At 36.7% G+C, this 19,248-nt stretch overlaps 1 protein-coding gene across 1 annotated transcript in view; it reads left to right on the forward strand.

Moving 5' to 3' along the window:
• The window catches only part of ascc3 (activating signal cointegrator 1 complex subunit 3), a 683,087-nt gene that overhangs the window by 518,260 nt on the left and 145,579 nt on the right, over positions 1-19,248 (forward strand). Inside the window, exons 31-33 of the mRNA XM_039747862.1 lie at positions 11,089-11,221; positions 12,884-13,009; positions 16,950-17,082. Of these exons, the coding sequence (XP_039603796.1) occupies positions 11,089-11,221; positions 12,884-13,009; positions 16,950-17,082 (392 nt within the window). The remainder of the gene's footprint in view (positions 1-11,088; positions 11,222-12,883; positions 13,010-16,949; positions 17,083-19,248) is intronic.

Genomic DNA, 19,248 nt, shown 5'->3' on the forward strand with positions numbered 1-19,248 from the left:
AAATTCAAGAAAGAATAATGTTTATGATTGGAGGGAGGTGTAGGGGAAAAATGAAGTGAGTGCATGGTGTGATCTGTGTGGTAGAGGTGCTTTGGAGAAACTGTATCCAATGTATGGTCTGTCAGAAATGCATGCCTAAAAGATGTAGTAAGCCTAAATTTAGACTTTGACTCTGAAGTTGTTCTAAAGTAAGTAGGGAAATTCTTCTATGTAGGTGACATTTTGAGAACAGACAGAGGTGTGGGCACAGCAGTGATAGCCAGGTTGTGAGATGACATAAATTCCATGAGCTGCCCCCAAAAAAGTAGTCCCTTTGACATTTAAGACTAAAAGTTCTGAAAGCCGTGTAATGAGTAGTATAATTATTGGGAGAGAGACATGACCAATGACAGTGTAAAATGAAGCAAATCATGAGAATGATCATTTGGATATATAAAACATTATAGAGTCAAAGGAAGGTAAATTCCAAGCTAAGATAAATAATTGGTGTAGAGCCAATATATGTTGTAGTGAGGAGAAATGGACTAAGATAGTTTGAACACATAAAGTCCATCAAAGTGGAGGTGTAAGGGGTGAAGTCAGTGGGAGGCCAAGGAGATGTGGTTGGTAGTTGTGTGAGATTTAGGAAGAGAATGGAGTTCACCCTTAAAGGGTGTCCAGGACCCTTGAGATAGGAGGAAAGACATTTGGAGGACAACAATCTAAACTGAGTAAACCCCATAATATGGCCACTGATCCAGTGGTGAAGATAATAATGAAAATTAATATGTGAAAAACAAAAGCTGGATTATTTTCTTTATGTACCTCATGGAAATGCACATTTCAGTAGCCACAAGACCTTTAAACACACATTTTCATAAAGTCTGTATAAAGCACATTTCAAATATGATGAATTCTTAAAGCACTGAGAAGAGATGCTTATGCCGGTGTGGTTCCTTATTTACCTGGCGAGGTAAGAAGGCGATATCGGGGCAGCCGAGCCAGTGCAAAGATAAAAGATAAGATTAAATCGAGACAACTTGAGAGAAAATGGCGTTATAAACCGTCCGTGCCTTCTGTGATCCTGGGAAATGTAAACTCACTACCAAATAAGATCGACGAACTGGCTGTGCTGGTGAAAAATGTCAGAACCTACAGAGAATGCAGCTTGCTGTGTTTTAGTGAAACGTGGCTAACGTCTCCCATCCCAGATGCTAACGTGGAGCTACCCGGGTTTAGCACAGTTAGAGCTGACAGAGACGCAAGTACCTGCGGAAAGAAGAAAGGAGGAGGACTCGCTCTCTATGTCAATACAAAGTGGTGCAACTCAGGACATGTAAACGTTAAAATCTCCACTTGCTGCAGAGACATCAAACTGTTGGCCGTAAGTCTGCGCCCCTATTACTTGCCCAGAGAGTTTGGACACGTGATTGCTGTTATTGTTTACATCCCCCCTCAAGCGAACGGAGATGGCGAGTGACATCATCCATTCCGCAGTTGCTAAGTTACAAACGTAGCACCCTAAGGCACTTGTGCTAATCGCTGGAGACTTTAACCATGTAACGCTGGACAAAACATTACCTGCCTTCTCCCAGTATGTGGATTGTAACACTCGGGGAAACAGGACTATCGACCTACTGTATGCAAGCGTTAAAGGCGCATACAGCGCCACCCGCTGCCTGCGCTTGGGAAAGCAGATCATAACCTGGTTCTGCTTCAGCCTCAATACAAACCAAGAGTGAGGCTACCTACAACTACGCTCATTCAGGAAGTGGTCCCTGAGGCAGAGCAGGCTCTGAGAGACTGCTTTGGAACTACAGACTGGGATATATTGCTTGGGTCACATAGTGAGAACATTGAAGAGGCTGTTGAATGCACAACTGATTACATCAACTTCTGTATGGACATTGTAGTTCCAGTAAGAACAGTATGCTGCTATGCTAACAACAAGCCATGGATTACAAGTGACATCAAGGGCCTTTTGAACCAGAAGAAAAGGGCTTTTAAAGGTGGTGATCAGCATGAGCTCAAGCGTGCAGAAGGAACTCGAGTCCAGCTCAGGGCGAAAGATCAGTACAGGAGAAAGCTGGAGCAGAAGTTGCAGAACAACAGCATGAAGGAAGTGTGGGATGGGATGAAGATTATCACTGGCTGCAGCTCGAAGCGGGGGGGCGCCATCGAGACAGGCGTGGAGAGAGCAAACCAAATGAACAACTTCTTTAATAGGTTTGATCACAGTAACCCACTCTCACCTCAAGGTACTGCATCCTCCAACCATCCTTCTGCTGATACCAGCATAGGTGAGACATCCCCACCCACAATTACAGCAGCCCATGTGAGCAGAGAGCTGAAAAGACTTTGTGCCAGCAAAGCAGCGGGTCCAGATGGTGTATCGCCACGACTGCTGAAGGCCTGTGCGTTGGAACTTGGGAGTCCTCTACAGCGCATCTTCAACCTGAGCCTGGAACAGGGGAGAGTCCCAAGGCTTTGGAAAACATCTTGTATCACCCTGTCCCAAAGGTATCACGTCCTAGTGAGCTGAATGACTTCCGGCCTGTTGCTCTGGCGTCACATCTGATGAAGACCATGGAGCGGCTGCTGCTTCACCACCTGAGGCCACAGGTCCGCACGCCCTCGACCCTCTGCAGTTCGCATACCAGGAGAAGGTGGGAGCGGAGGATGCCATCATCTATATGCTACACGATCCCTCTCCCACCTGGACAGAGGCAGTGGTGCTGTAAGAATTATGTTTTGGACTTCTCTAGCGCCTTCAACACCATCCAACCTCTGCTCCTTAGAGACAAGCTGACTGAGATGGGAGTAGACTCACACCTGGTGGCATGGATTGTGGACTATCTTACAGACAGACCTCAATATGTGCGTCTTGGGAACTGCAGGTCTGACATTGTGTTCAGCAATACAGGGCGCCGCAGGGACTGTACTTTCTCGGTCCTGTTCAATCTATATACATCAGACTTCCAATATGACTCGAGTCCTGCCACGTGCAAAAGTTAGCTGATGACACTGCTATTGTGGGCTGCATCAGGTGTGGGCAGGAGGAGGAGTACAGAAAGTTAATCAAAGACTTTGTTAAATGGTGCGACTCAAACCACTTACACCTTAACACCAGCAAGACCAAGGAGCTGGTGGTGGATTTTAGGAGGCCCAGGCCCCTCATGGACCCTGTGATCATCAGAGGTGACTGTGTGCAGAGGGTGCAGACCTTTAAATATCTGGGAGTGCAGCTGGATGACAAATTGGACTGGACTGCCAATACTGATGCTCTATGTAAGAAAGGTCAGAGCAGACTATACTTTCTGAGAAGGTTGGCATCCTTCAACATCTGCAGTAAGATGCTGCAGATGTTCTACCAGACGGTTGTGGCGAGTGCCCTCTTCTACGCGGTGGTGTGCTGGGGTGGCAGCATAAAGATGAAAGACGCCTCACGCCTGGACAAACTTGTTAAGAAGGCAGGCTCTATTGTAGGATTAAAGTTGGACAGTTTAACATCTGTGGCAGAGCGACGGGCACTAAGCAAACTCCTGTCAATCATGAATAATCCACTGCATCCACTTAACAGTGTCATCTCCAGACAGAGGAGTAGCTTCAGTGACAGACTTTTGTCACTGTCCTGCTCCACTGACAGACTAAAGAGATCGTTCCTCCCCACACTATGCGACTCTTCAATTCCACCGGAGTAAATGCTAACATTAATTTTATTTTAATTTTTTCATTTTTTCATTTTATTACTATTTAATTTAATATTGTTTCTTTGTATCAGTATACTGCTGCTGGATTATGTGAATTTCACCTTGGGATTAATAAACTATCTATCTATCTATCTATCTATCTATCTATCTATCTATCTATCTATCTATCTATCTATCTTATCTATCTAAATCTATTAGTTGACAGCTGTACTATAAGCATAGCTGCTTATTTCACAAGAACTCAACCTAAGCTAAATTTAGATGATGTAAAAAAAGTGTTTCCTGTGTACCATTATCCAGTTTTCATTGTCATTCTGTAATAAAATAAAAACATAAACTCAAGTATATTGCAGAATGGAATCATAATGCTTATTATCACATTGCTTATTATCATTGAATCACAATGCAGGAAAATGTCTGTCATTCCTTAATGGCTCGTACAATATTTTTGGTAAACCCCTTTAAAGCTGAAAGTCTACAATTCAATCACATAATGATTGCTTTATTTCAAATCCATTTTGGTGGCATACAGAGCCAACATTAAGAAAATTGTGTCACTGTCCAAATACTCATGGTTCCAATTGTACAAGAATTAGCTACTATTTTTACTTTCTCATATACACAATGCAGATAAAGTATAGGAATTGTGAAAAAATTTGACCTTGAGATTTTCTTATGTCTTGATGTTTTAGACCTTCCTGAGTCCAAAAATACCTTTTTTAAAATATATGTTTGTCTGTGCATAAACACGATAACTCGAAAACACTTTGGCCTAGGTCAATGAAATTTTCTACATCTGCATTATATGAAAAATAAAGAATCCTGTCACCTTTTGGTCCTTTAACTGAATACTTTTGTGAATTTTCAATAGTACTAGGGTGTTGTACCGTGTTAGCCATTATGAATGTAGCGAAGAGCCAAGCAAAATGACACCTTTTATTGGCTAACTAAAAAGATTACAATATGCAAGCTTTTGAGGCAACTCAGGCCCCTTCTTCAGGCAACTATGGTCATAAATTATGGTTATATGGTTATAATTACAGATAGATGATTCAGATTTTGTATAGATATTTATAATGAAAAGAAGCGAAATTTGAGAAAACTTTCTCAACCGGAAGTAGTATTTTATTTAAACAACCATCAAAATATTTTATAAAATATCATGGAACTATAATATATATATATATATATATATATATATATATATATATATATATATATATCAAGATCACACAATATTAAAAACTGTCTACAGCACATATTCTTTCAATAAATATTATTCATTTTATTTTAATTTATACATCATCAGTTTAACAATAACGTTAAACATTAAACATACCATGTAAATATAAAGATGTAATTGGAGCAATATGTTGCTATGTCCCTGTCATGTTCCTGGTAATACATTTAATTTTATGATTTTTTTTTTATTTCTGCCAAAATAATCATAATTAAATGTATCTAAATGCAGTTTTACCTATAGCAATTTATTACAACAAATATTATATAACACTTTTTTGTTTTTTATTTGACTATAGCTCTTTTTACTTTGTATGTAATCTAGGTAATGCATATGTAATCATGAAAAAATTCCACCACCATTATCAACCTCCCTAAGTTTGAAAAAAAAATTTTAATGTAAAGTTTAATTATAAATAGAGATAAATGATTGTGTATTGATATTATCAGTTAGTTATGATGAGAAACAAAGACATGATATTTGAGAAATATTGCGCAACTGGAAGTGGTTATGATGTACTATCTCAGTGTACGAGAAAGTCGAGGGGAGCACATTCTCTATTTTTTTTTTTATTTCTTGTGTTTTGATTTGATCATTACTACTATGTTGTAAATGCTACAGCTTTGTTCTCTGACAGGAAGAATAAAAAAATAGATTTATTTGGGTGTTTCAGTTAACTGTGCAAAATTCACTGATGGGGAACAAATTGCTTCCTTGCTGTTTTAAGACACAAGTACTTATTTAATGCATACCCCATAGTATGGCTGAAGTGCAGTGAAGTTAGAGTGTGTCATTATGTTCAGCATAGAAAGACAAGAGTGTCTAACCTTGAATATTTTCTTGTGCCACCGAGTCATTCAAAAAGGTACATAAGGTCTTTATCTTCTGTCTATCACACAGACCATCAAAGAGTTTAAGGTTTATTTCTAATTTGTCAGTATAAATGCTACATAAAGTATGCTTGATATGCTTAAAGCTTGAGAACCATTTTACACTTCATGTGTGCTACAATCAAGTGTGTATTGTAAGTTGGTGAGTTATAAAGATGGGCTAGAGACTACTGAGTATGGTGAAGTTAGTATAGTCTGATAAACTCAGACCTATGCCACCGCAACCCTCTTGAGAAAAACTGAAGATGAGATGAGATGAAAAAAGTTCAGATGTCAATAAAGACAACTGTTCCAAGAATGAGACCTGAGTAGAAATGAAAAGCATGAGGCTCAGTTTTTATCTGAAGCAGGAAGGAAAATACTGTTACAATTTTTGTACAGCTATAATAATGATATACAGTTTATACATTTACAAAGACACACATTTTATATAATAAATTATAATCAAAGGTATGCATTATTTGCTCGCTCATCTAATTAGCATCTTACATTCTTAATTTATGCTTTACTTTTAATGTAAAATTTTATTTTTATTAACTTAAAATAGGTAGATGTTCTCTTTAACATTAATGTGCATTTTTTTTATATAACTGATAACACCATCCAGAATAATAAAAGGCTTTAAAAATGTAAACATACTATAGTCTTGGCAAGTACCAAAAGCTATACAGTGTCTATGGAACAGTAATTTAGCTAAATTAGTAGCATGTTTGAAAAAATAGTTTAAATTATTATTGATGGGTTTTAAGATCATTAATTTGATTTTATACTGTGTATTTAATTACAGATATTTGTTTGTAGAACATTACTATAATGTATCATTTAAACCTATCCTTTTAATTTTTTTTTTATTACAACTCGTCAGTGGTACTTTTCCCATTTGTAGAAAATGTATTTTATCCACAGTTAAAAGAAGATGTTAAACATGAAATTATAAGTGGGGCTACTCTTGTCTTGATCACTTTAGTACATGTCATAATTTTGTATTAAAACTGCAGTCTTGCTGAATATGTCAGGGTGTGTATGTGTGTGTTCCATTGATTTATGCAGAAAGCCTGACTGGTGCCTTGTAATGCCTAGGAGTCCCTGCTGCTTACATGACAGCAGGCTGAGGGAAAGTTTAAGCCCTCCCACTGGGGGTTCTACATTTGTTCTATGGTACATTATGCTTCACTGAGGTATTGCTAACAGAAAAAACAGGCTATAACTCCTGCCCCTAAGAACAGCCGCCCACCCTCACCTTTAAATGATAACAACATCTGTACTTCAAACCCCATCATGGGGATTTGTGGTTAATTCATGCTGAGCCTTCATCAAAGCAAGGAAAGCTGTTAATGCTGGACAGCCAAGAAGCAAATGATAACTGTGATTGAATAATATGTCTTTCTCCTTCCAAAAGCTGCACTCTCTGCCCATCAACTGTAAATTTAAAATTAACTAATGTGAGGTGTAGCTAAAATTAATAATAAAGCAATATGTTTATGGTTTTATGTCAACTGTGAATTAATTTTAGTTGCCATGAATGTCTAGTATTGAATTTTTGAAAAGTCTATCATAAACAAGCTAAAACTGTTGGCAATATTTAGGTTTATTTTTTATTAGGTATATATTTTTTTTTGTCTTTCTTTAAGTCAATGCACTTTGTTAAATGCACCAATTCTTTAATGTAAGACTCAGAATTTAGGATAAATTAAAGCAAACTTTTTAAAATTGCAAAGTAGTCTAAGCTATAAATAATCATGAAACATGGATCGATGTAAAGATTCAGCATTTGTTATAGAATACCTTTTGCTTGAATTACAGATATTATTCTCTTTACATAGCACAACACTTCTTAATTCCTACTTATAGAATAGCTTGAACAAGTCATATAGCAAATCTGCACTTAATTCATTCCACAATTTTTTGAAGAACCTATTAAAGGATTCTGAATAGTCTGCCTCAGAACTTTAATACTTTTCAAAATCCCTATAGTGCTGCTTTATGTGTTTCACAGTAAACTCAGTGTCAGGTTTTTTTGTGTTGGTTTTGTTTTCGACACACTTACTTATAACCTAGAGTTGCAAAGGGATTCTGATATCAGTTTGAAGAATGCATATTAACCATTTTCTCCTTTTCTTCACTATCTTGTCTGTATGGATTTTTTTTACCTAGGTAGTCGACAATGCCTTCTATCCTTTAATTCCTAATGGATATCCTGACAGTGGTCAAGTAATATGTATGTCTGTTACTAGCTGAGCATTTTCTTGGACCTTCTGAAACAGATGATTTGATCCTAAAATTTATGAGATACTATAATTAAATACAGGTGGAGTTCAATTATTCTGCCATGTGATTTGGAAAGCAAATTATTGTATAATCATTTATAATTGTTGTTTTTAATAGTGACAAAGCTTTAAATCCCTATTTGCATAATTCCAGATGTGTTTGTTAGATTAACTGGCCCAATATACAGGTAAGAGCATATGTGACTTTATTTGAATGTACCCTGCAATGAACGAATGCTGCTGGGATTATCTTTTTCTCCCTGGCACTCTCTGTTGGCTTAACAGAAAATGAGCAAATGAAATTTTATAATTATGTGTATACTCATTCATCATATTTTTGTATTTTTAAAAGTGTCTTTAATTTTAGGCAGAAAATTTTTGCATTTGTTTTCAGTTTGAGGTTGCATGCTACTTTTGTACATTCAGGTAAAAAAGTTATTTAACTTATCTTTGTTTCAAGCAATAGAGACTCCAAAAAAAAAATCCATCCATCATCCAACCCGCTATATCCAAACTACAGGGTCACGGGGTCTGCTGGAGCCAATCCCAGCGAACACAGGGCGCAAGGCAGGAAACAAACCCCAGGCAGGGCGCCTGCCCCACCACAGGGCACACACACCAAGCACACACTAGGGACAATTTAGGATCGCCAGTGCACCTAACCTGCATGTCTTTGGACTGTGGGAGGAAACCGGAGCACTCAGAGGAAACCCACGCAGACACGGGGAGAACATGCAAACTCCACGCAGGGAGCACCTGGGAAGCGAGCCCAGGTCTCCTAACTGCAAGGCAGCAGTGCTGCCACTGCGGCACCATGCAGATAAATAAATAAATAACATTTTTAAAGAGTGTATAGAAATATTATAAAGGCTTTTATTGCTAATAAATTGCTATTAGGCTTTGTAGTTGGTTAGGTATTTTAAAAGAGAAGAATTACAAGGAGAGATTTGATAGCTGGCAGGCACATGTATTTACAGGTCAAGAAAAGCACAGTGCTGTTTTCTTCTGCACTTTAGGAAATTTCATTTGTATTATCTGTTTTATGTTACTTTCTTTTTCATGCACTGTATAAAGGCATTGTTTTGTTGGCCATTCTTAGCTATACTGTATGTTATTTTAAATTGTTAAAATTTGCCTTTATTTTTGTTTAGCATTTTATATAATGCTTAGCTATGTGACCCAGCTTTGCCAGGGAATTTTTCAAAGTCAATGGGCATCAGTTACTGTGCCAATGGTTAATCAAATATATCAAAAATACAATGTAACTAAGAACTTTTCTGTATACAGTATTTGTATTTTTTTTTTTTTTTAACTGGGGTTAATATTATTAGTTCATTTGAGCTGCTTACTTTTGAATATGCTACATGCACTTTGGTGATTTTTGTGCGAAAGAGATTGCAGCAGATCTCCGTGTTAAAGTCATATTTGGTAATGTTACAAAGGTGATTAAAAGTTAATTAATTCAAAGGTAAAAACTGCTAAAAATCTTCATCCCTTCATTAACACCAAAACCTAAATTTAGTACTCCCATAGTATACAGTGGATTTGAATAAATGTCTAACAAAAGAAGTTAGTAATTACTTGCTCTATACGCACGGTCCTGTTCTCTTGTAATCACATTCTGATAAAAGCATCTCCATTAGCTATAGAAAAAAAATCACACTTCATTCTGTTTAATTGTGGTTTGTCTTTATCAGTTAATATGCCGTGTTTTTTTTTCTCTTTGTTTTATTAACTTCAAAAAGCATTTAACACTGAGCATTGATTGGCATTGTGAACTTAATGACAATGTGCAGGTGGCTTTTTCAAAAATAGAAGGTTATACACTAATACAAAAATGAAATGTAATCAATTTATCTCAGATTTATTGTCATGTGTGACACAGCCCCCAACTACCAATGCAATCGATAACAATGTGTAGTATTTTTTCACCATTGTTAACTGCACTAATTTCACCCCTCCCTCCCTAAGCTATTCAAGTTGAATTCAGTTCATAAAGGGGAGAAAGACCTCCCCTTTCTTCAAATGCTGTCTGTGTGTCATCAAGGATCTTAAAAAGGTAAAACTGGGTCCCAGGGCCACAAAGGTTGAGAAACAGTGCTCTGAGATAAACACTGTAATCCAGTGAGACAATGAAATTGTTATCCCAAAGTGGTCGAGGAAGAAAAGCACAGCAGTTGCTTACTTTTATGAAATGCAGCGTTTGTAGATGTCCTTATTTAAAATTTGTGAGTGGTGATGAAATCATCTGGCGCAACTCACTGGCTAATGGGCAATGTAGTCCCCACTTTAGCCTTTGCATAAAGTTGCAAATACCTTTCTTACTGTATCAGTTACGCAAAATTAACTATGCTCACAGCCACAGTGCCTGCTCAAACATCTTCTTTGAGCTTCGCTAAATTTTGCTTGTTTCACATCGCTTCTGCACATGGCCCACATTTGCATAAATTGGCAAGCTTAATTTCTCCAAGAAAATGCTCCCAGTGCTGTGGCAGTTTTTTAGAATGTCCCACTCACTATACCATTAATGAAAAATACCAACAAATAAAAAAAAAAAACATGTCAGTTAATTTTGTTTTTTTTTCTATAATGTCATCACATTTCAATCAAATCCACCAAGGTATTTTTGAGATTTTGGGGTATTTAGTTTTCTTTTTTTTTATCTTTTTTTTTTTGACCGCTAAATGTTAATATATTGAAATTCTTTATTAGTAAATACCTACTGCCCTAGATGTACCATCCTGCCAAATTGCAGCTTTTTTTGTTTCAAAGGATAAAGTGTTTTTGTTAATGAGTAAGTCAGTCAGTCAGTCAACTTTGCATTATATGTTTATAGATAACACATTTCATGAGATTCTCTGTTTTGAAATTTGATAAACAGAAACAGACTGAAAAAAATACAGGCATAGTAACACTCCATATTTGATTAAAATCATAATTAAACAATTCGAAAGTCTTAGCAGCTTTTTGCACCTTAAAAATATAATTATTTCTTCCTACAGATGGCTGATATTATCTGTACAGTAAGGGAATCTAATCTCAAATTCACCTTGGCCTTTGGAATTGGACTGCATCATGCTGGCTTGCATGAGAGAGACAGGAAGACAGTGGAAGAGCTTTTTGTTAATTGCAAAATTCACGACCACCCATCCACTGAGGCGGTTGCTGCTGTGGAGGAATTGGGCCATCAAGACTTTATTAGTAAATACCTACTGCCCTAGATGTACCATCCTGCCAAATTGCAGCTTTTTTGTTTCAAAGGATAAAGTGTTTTTGATGCGTGGTTCTTATAAAATCATTTAAACTATCCGACGCCCGCCGTAGCTTACATCGGTGTAAAAAATAGGAACGGAAAACGGTGAGAAAGGAATTCAGACATCAAGAAGAAATAAATACTTCTTGAAAGACGCAATTGTGAGTAGGTGTTTTGGTGGAGACGACAGAGTCGAAAGATCTAACCCTATAAAAAGCCATGTACAATTGACCGTGGCTGAAGACTGGTTGTTAGAATTATTGTGAAGAGTAAACAGCATGTGGGCATGAGGAAGGCCGCGCTTCTGAAATTCCATTACGTAAATATAATCAATAACAACCCCAAAAAGATGTTGTTGTAGAATGTCTCTAAGTAATTCCTGCAGCTTAATCCAAAAGACTCGTACTACAATATCAGGTCTGTGCGTATTAGACAGTGCATGTAGAATTTCCAGCCAAGCAGGATGACATGTAAAAGTGATAAATAAATCAGGCTCTCCGAATTTACATACTGTGGCCATGGCATCCTGATAGTTTTGTTGCATGTATCTTGAACTTCCTGGAAATGTGAACGGTAATATTATCATTTTGCCTACACGTACGTTGTTATTTTCAGCATTTGCTTGAAGTGCGTCTGATAGTCGTTTGTATTGTTCCACGCGCAGATCTTGTTGATGTAATCTGCGATAGTTGAGACGCGCGCCCTTTTAACATACCCATATACGACGTGCTGTTGGAATAGTTTGCCGCTGAAGTTCAAAATACTAAATGTATTCCTCATTGCTAATATGTACGTGTAAAATTGGCATTGAGTAAGCCTTATTCGCTTGGCGGTTCTTTTATCGGTAACATGTGGTACATCTTTGTTTCAGCCAATGTCTCTGTAAGGGATTAAAAGTGAGTAAACCATAGGATCGCAATTCATATTGAGTGTGGAAATCTTTTTATAGGAGTTGCCTATGGGATAGATGCAAATGTCCCTTTCAGCAGGCAGTTCACCATCTTCTCCAATGAAAATCGCTGCAACATTGGTGTGACATGTCGGGGCATTGTATCGTCGTAAATCCTACCCAGGGTTTTCCTTGAAAACCATTCGTTCGGATGCTGTTGGATTGGACTGAGCGATTTCATGCATGTGTTTGTATGATTTAGCGAAGGGGTTGATGGTTCTGAGCATGGAATCTAGCTGGAGAAGTAAATTTTCGCTGCATGCAGAGTATGCTTTATTTTGTAAGCGTACTTAAGTAGCTTGTCGAGAAATGCTGTGTCGGCTGCGTGTGGGCGGGACCAGTTTTGAGGTGGAAGCAGGACGAACTAGAAGGGAAATATATATGAGATTGTACACATATATTTCCAAGTACAAAAACTAAAGCTGCATTGAAGACTGAAAACATAAGCTACTTATTACCAGTGGGTGCACTCTGACATTGGTTGCCTCCTTGCTGTCCAGACATACTTCATAATGTGGTTATGCCCTCTAATTTATCCATGTTCTTCTGTACTTTTTTAAAAATGTCACTGCTTCATTTATGAGTGAGGTCTGTTTTCAGGTATTGATTGCCACCAGCACTCTGGCATGGGGAGTGAATTTTCCAGCTCATCTTGTTATTGTTAAAGGAACTGAATTTTATGATGGGAAAACACGACGTTATGTTGACTATCCCATTACAGGTATGTTTTAGGTGCCAGTTTTCTTTCTGAAAAGTGTACGTTATAGGTATTTTAATTTTTGTCTGTATTTTTAACCTTTTCCAGTGAATTACAGTATAAATAATTTGAAAATTGTTTTTGTTTGTACTGTTATGGCTGATGGAGAATATGTCAAGTTTGGAAAGGAAACCGTAATCTACTGCAAATATAAGTTTATTGCCTAACTTAGTATTTTAATATATTCATAGATATGGAAGGAATCACCCCTGGACAAGGTGCCAGTCCTTTCCTAGGGCTCATTGATTGAGACAATTTAGTGTTGCTACCTAGATTAGCATTTGGATGAAAACCCATACAGACAAAGGGAGATCATGTAAACAGCGCAACAGGAAACCACAGAGTATGGGGTTTGAACCTAGCAGTCTTTATACAGCTGCACTAACCACTGTGCCACCATGCTTCCCTCAACATGTTAGTTTTATTATCCATCCATCCATCCATTTCCCAACTCGTTGAATCCGAACACAGGGTCACGGGGGTCTGCTGGAGCCAATCCCAGCCAACACAGGGCGCAAGGCAGGACCCAATCCCGGGCAGGGTGCCAACCCACCGCAGGACACACACACCCATACCCACACACCAAGCTAGGGGCAATTTAGAATCGCCAATCTACCTAACCTGCATATCTTTGGACTGTGGGAGGAAACCAGAGTACCCGGAGGAGACCCACGCAGACAAGGGGAGAACATGCAAACTCCACGCAGGGAGGACCCAGGAAGCGAACCCAGGTCTCCTAACTGCAAGGCAGCAGTGCTACCACTGTGCCACCGTGCCTCCCTAGTTTATTATGATACATAAAATTGCATGTACAGTAAGCAATTTAAACATGGGGTCTTGTGTGCTTTTGAAATCTGAACTGAAATACAGGTTGAACACATTAATATAGATACCTAGCAAAGATATATATATATATATATATATATATATATATATATATATATATATATATATATATATATATTATGTTCTGGTACATAAATGATTTGTTTGCATGACATTTGCCTGTAAAGGGCTTTTCAATGGGCTTACAGTCAAAAGGCAGGGGCTAACCACAGTTGGGTCATTTTAACAGGATGGCTGACATCTTCAGATAATGTACTTGGTATCTTCCAAGGATCACAAAATAAAACTTTATATGACTTGCCAATTTTAGATGACATTAACGGTGCCCATTGTAACATTTTCTATCCACTGCTGACAACTGGCAATTGCCAATAACTATTAACTGTCACTTCATTCTTTAGGACAGATTTTTAATTTACATATTGAAACACTAGAAAAATTTGTTTTGCCAAACATTACCAAATAACATCTCAAAATAAACATCATGATGTAGGGAAGCATTGCCTACCATAGCTGCTTACCTCTATAGCATGTTATTCATGCAATGCTCTGTTAAGAAAATTTTGTCCCCCATCATGTGGTGTTTCATTGTGGTCCTGCCTAGTGCATTTTTTCCTTAGTGATAATTTCCTATCATCTGTCTAGTGCCTTTCTTCAGGTAGAGCACATGTTATGTCAGTTACGGACTTCGGAAATGACCCAGCATATATATAATTACATGATGCCCAGATACTTACAGAACCAGTACCTGATAGTAACAACATCCATATGTAAATCCACCGTAAATCAGTAAAGCATTCATGTGTTATGGATTTACATTATTTCTTATGTATCACCTGTCCTGCACACTAGCTTTCTCGTAAACTATAGCTCTGTTTCAGACATAATTTTTTTCGTTTGTCATAGAGTGAACATAGCCATGAAAGGCTTACACATATTTCTAGTAATCCTTACTGAGTACTAGTAAACAATACCAGTCACCTGAAGTGAAAGTGAGCAATGTTTTCAAGAAATTGCATCTGATACGACTTCCGTATATATCAGAGAGTAAAATTTAATATCAGTGCTGGCTCAGGAATTTCTTTAAGTCTTTCACTATCTTTTTTTAGTGTCTTTTTATACAACTTACTGACCCATGCAACTGTACATTTCTTGACTGCACTTAACCTTATTATTTAGTTTGTGTTAAACTGGATTTTGACCTTTGTGATATATGGCCGGCTTGTCATCCCAGCCAATACCCCCAGGCCGCCAGATGTAGCCCTCCCTGCAGTATGGAGGTGCCCCGAAGACCAGCAGGGAGTCATGGACTATGTAGTTTTTATACAAGACCCTGCTGGATACCACAGGGGCCGCAAGAGAGAGCTGCAGGTAGGACCAAAGATTTCTTTGTGCCCTATGACCTGGAAGTTCATCAAAGGAAGAGCAACGGGCTTCCGGGGTGAAGAAAAGCACTTTTTACCTGACCCGGAAGTGATACAAGATCACATGGACTGGGGATTGGGAACACTTCCGGGTCACGGAATATAAAAGGCTTAATTATTGTTTATTATTGTCTGTAATTTTTTATTATCTTCTTGCCTGTTATTTGTTTATCTTTGATTTTAGAGCCCGCCTGCTTACCTGTTTTGACAATGCCCCCTTGTCCTCTGGGTGTCTGTTTCATTAATATGAAGTTGTCCTTTAATAATATCGCCAGTTCCACTTGTCTTCTCAAGCATTCATTTTTTACAAATGCTTCCCATTACATAATCATGGCAAAGAGGAAGTCAATATTTGTTTGGACAAGGCAGAGTGTACAGTGATATGATACTATTAAAGCACATTGTTTCATACAAGTCCATAATTGTAGGTTAAGTATTTGCAGTGATCTTGAAGAAAGCCATCTGATAATTGTCCTTTTAGTAATAACCAACATTATTCTTAATTTCCCATCATGATAAATCCTCAAAAATGTTGCCTTTTTCAAAAATGTTTCTAAAATTCCACTTACACAATCATATAAAATTTATGTGTATGTCTGTCCTTTTGAGTTTATACAGCATATAAGAAAAATGTTATTGCCATAAATAAAAGGCCCCAAATACTTCTAGTATCAAGTCTTCCTAGAGATTAAACATAGGCTTGTACATAGGCTTTAACAAAGTTTAATAAGGAATTATTATCTTAGTTGTGTTGTTTAACCAATGTATTTCAGAGTTTTGTGTGAAAATCATACACAATTTTTTCATTAAAAAAAAAAAAATAAAAATAGAGCAATAATTTCAGAGTGGTACTATTAATAAAGTAACTGTAACTCTTGAATTAAACATTGAACCTGCGTTCTGTTAAGTTTTGCATAATACATTGATTAGAATGAAAACCTGAAAAAATGTTATTTTTACACTAGCTTGAGCTATTGATTTACCACTCTCTTATTAATGTACCTATCACAGAAAGTTGCATTTTTATTTTTACAGTAACTGCTGATTTAAATGTCTGGTGAAATTTAATGGTTTCTTTTCCTTTAACCTGTATTATGCCATAGTAAAGTTTAATATGTTCTGTGTGTGCGTGAATTTTTCCTTAATGTGAAGTGGAGATAACAAACTATGGGTTTTAATATATTGAATATGTCAAAAACATAACTAGTCATTTAAAACACAATGAGAAAAATGGGTCTATAAATTGTATAGTCTTATCAAGTAAACATAATAAAAGAAAAACTTTAATAGCTTATTATCACTTTTGGTGAAAAGGTCAGTATTCAGTATTTTTTAGATATTGGAGAAATAGCTGTAAAATATAAATACATATTGGAGGGAAAAGAAAAAATCTTTTTATATTCTAATTAAATACAAATGTCCAAAATAATATAACATTTTAAAAGAGTGCCTACAATCATCTTGAAATCTTTTTAGACCTCCTTTGCTTAAAGTACCAGTTTTTGAAACACTGCTTTCAGGAAATAAACATTGAAAGGATACTATATACCTGTAGATACACAGTATTTATTTTTCTTTGTCACATTGTAGTACAACTTGGCTAAGTAATATAAATATTTTTTCCCTCCCTGAAGATGTTTTGCAGATGATGGGGCGTGCTGGCAGGCCCCAGTTTGATGACCAAGGAAAAGCTGTAATTCTTGTTCATGACATTAAAAAGGATTTTTATAAAAAATTTCTGTATGAACCTTTCCCTGTTGAATCAAGGTATGTGAAAGTGTCCTTGCACACAGTTATCACAGATATATGCTTAAAATGACTTTAAATTTTGGTTGTATTAATTAAAGGATTGCAGGCTTAGATGTATAAAATGCTGTCAATTACATAAGACTAGCATAGCACCTCTCAACTGCCAATAAATTGTTATTCTGATAAGTAGGTTCCCTTGCAGGAGGATCGTGCTATCATGACATATTGTATAATGCCAGAAAATACCATATTGGCAATAAGATGTCATTTAAATAGTAAGGTGTATCAGATTTTGTTATGAAACAGGAAATTGAAGCTGAAATCAAAAGATCATTTAAAATAAAATAAAAACAGAAAGAAAAAGGGAATGGTGGGCACTGGGGAGTACAATGTTTACCTCACCTAATATTGGCTGCCATTACATTCTTCAAGGACTGATGCTTGTAGTATAATATAATCCTTTATATATATATATATATATATATATATATATATATATATATATATATATATATATATATATATATATATATATATATATATATATATACAGTATATATGTGTATGCAATTATTCGTATAGATAATTGCAGAGTAATGTATAAAGGTATATAATTAAATAAATTGTTATTAGCTTTGTCTTGTTTTCAGTCAGGCCAGAAATTATGAATCTAGCACCCATTCTATATTTCATGGAGATGTTTCTTTTTCATTTACATTTTACAAAATATATATTATATTCTCTTGGTTATACAGTATAGCTATTATCTTGCTAATGAGCACACATTGATATGATACTGTTTACTGTTTATTTTGAAATGTATCCTTGTTTGATTTATAAAAGACTTTGACACAACATATTCTGAGAACAGTGCAATGTAAAATGAAGATTAACTGATTAAAGTAGAAGCTCTTTAGCATTCAGTATCCCTAGAAAAATTATTCTAGCTTAGTAATAAAACCTGTACAGAAGGATGCTGGTACATTGAAAACAGTGGCCAAGAAAGCGTTTTCTACAGAAAGTGTAATCTGAGTCTGGATAGTGTTTTGGTTGAAACATATGTATTGCATTTTTTACAAATTAGTTCTTTGCTGCCCTCAGTAGTAAGAGGTCTGAAATGTCTTATTTTTTTGTAATTAATGATTACTTTTCTAAATAACTGGTTAATTTTAAAAATGCAAATCAAAATCTTTACACTGAACATGTAGATTATTAGAGGATTATGGGAAAGTCTGTTTATTTTTATATTGTGCACTTGTGCAAGTTCCAAAAACTGTACATTTTTACAAATGTTCATGCAAGTACTATGCACTGTATATATCCAAATCTAGGGACAAAATCCCTTGATACTCCTAATGATATATACAGTGCATCCAGAAAGTATTCACAGCACATCACTTTTTCCACATTTTGTTATGTTACAGCCTTATTCCAAAATTGATTAAATTCATTTTTTTCCTCAGAATTCTACACACAACACCCCATAAAGACAACGTGAAAAAAGTTTACTTGAGGTTTTTGCAAATTTATTAAAAATAAAAAAACTGAGAAATCACACGTGCATTGAGCTCAGGTGCATCCTGTTTCCCTTGATCATCCTTGAAATTTTTCTGCAGCTTAATTGGAGTCCACCTGTGGTAAATTAAGTTGATTGGACATGATTTGGAAAGGCACACACCTGTCTATATAAGGTCCCACAGTTTACTGTTCATGTCAGAGCACAAACCAAGCATGAAGTCAAAGGAATTGTCTGTAGGCCTCCAAGACAGGATTGTCTCGGGCACAAATCTGGGGAAGGTTACAGAAAAATTTCTGCTACTTTAAAGGTCCCAATTAGCACAGTGGCCTCCATTATCCTTAAGTGAAAGGAGTTCAAAACCACCAGGACTCTTCCTAGAGCTGGCCGGCCATCTAAACTGAGCGATCAGGGGAGAAGGGCCTTAGTCAGGGAGGTGACCAAGAACCCGATGGTCACTCTGTCAGAGCTCCAGAGGTCCTCTGTGGAGAGAGGAGAAACTTCCAGAAGGACAACCATCTCTGCAGCAATCCACCAATCAGGCCTGTATGGTAGAGTGGCCAGACGGAAGCCACTCCTTAGTAAAAGGCACATGGCAGCCTGCCTGGAGTTTGCCAAAAGGCACCTGAAGGACTCTCAGACCATGACAAAATTCTCTGGTCTGATGA

The sequence above is a fragment of the Polypterus senegalus genome, chromosome 3 (assembly GCF_016835505.1).
Source record: "Polypterus senegalus isolate Bchr_013 chromosome 3, ASM1683550v1, whole genome shotgun sequence".
Lineage (NCBI taxonomy): Eukaryota > Metazoa > Chordata > Cladistia > Polypteriformes > Polypteridae > Polypterus > Polypterus senegalus.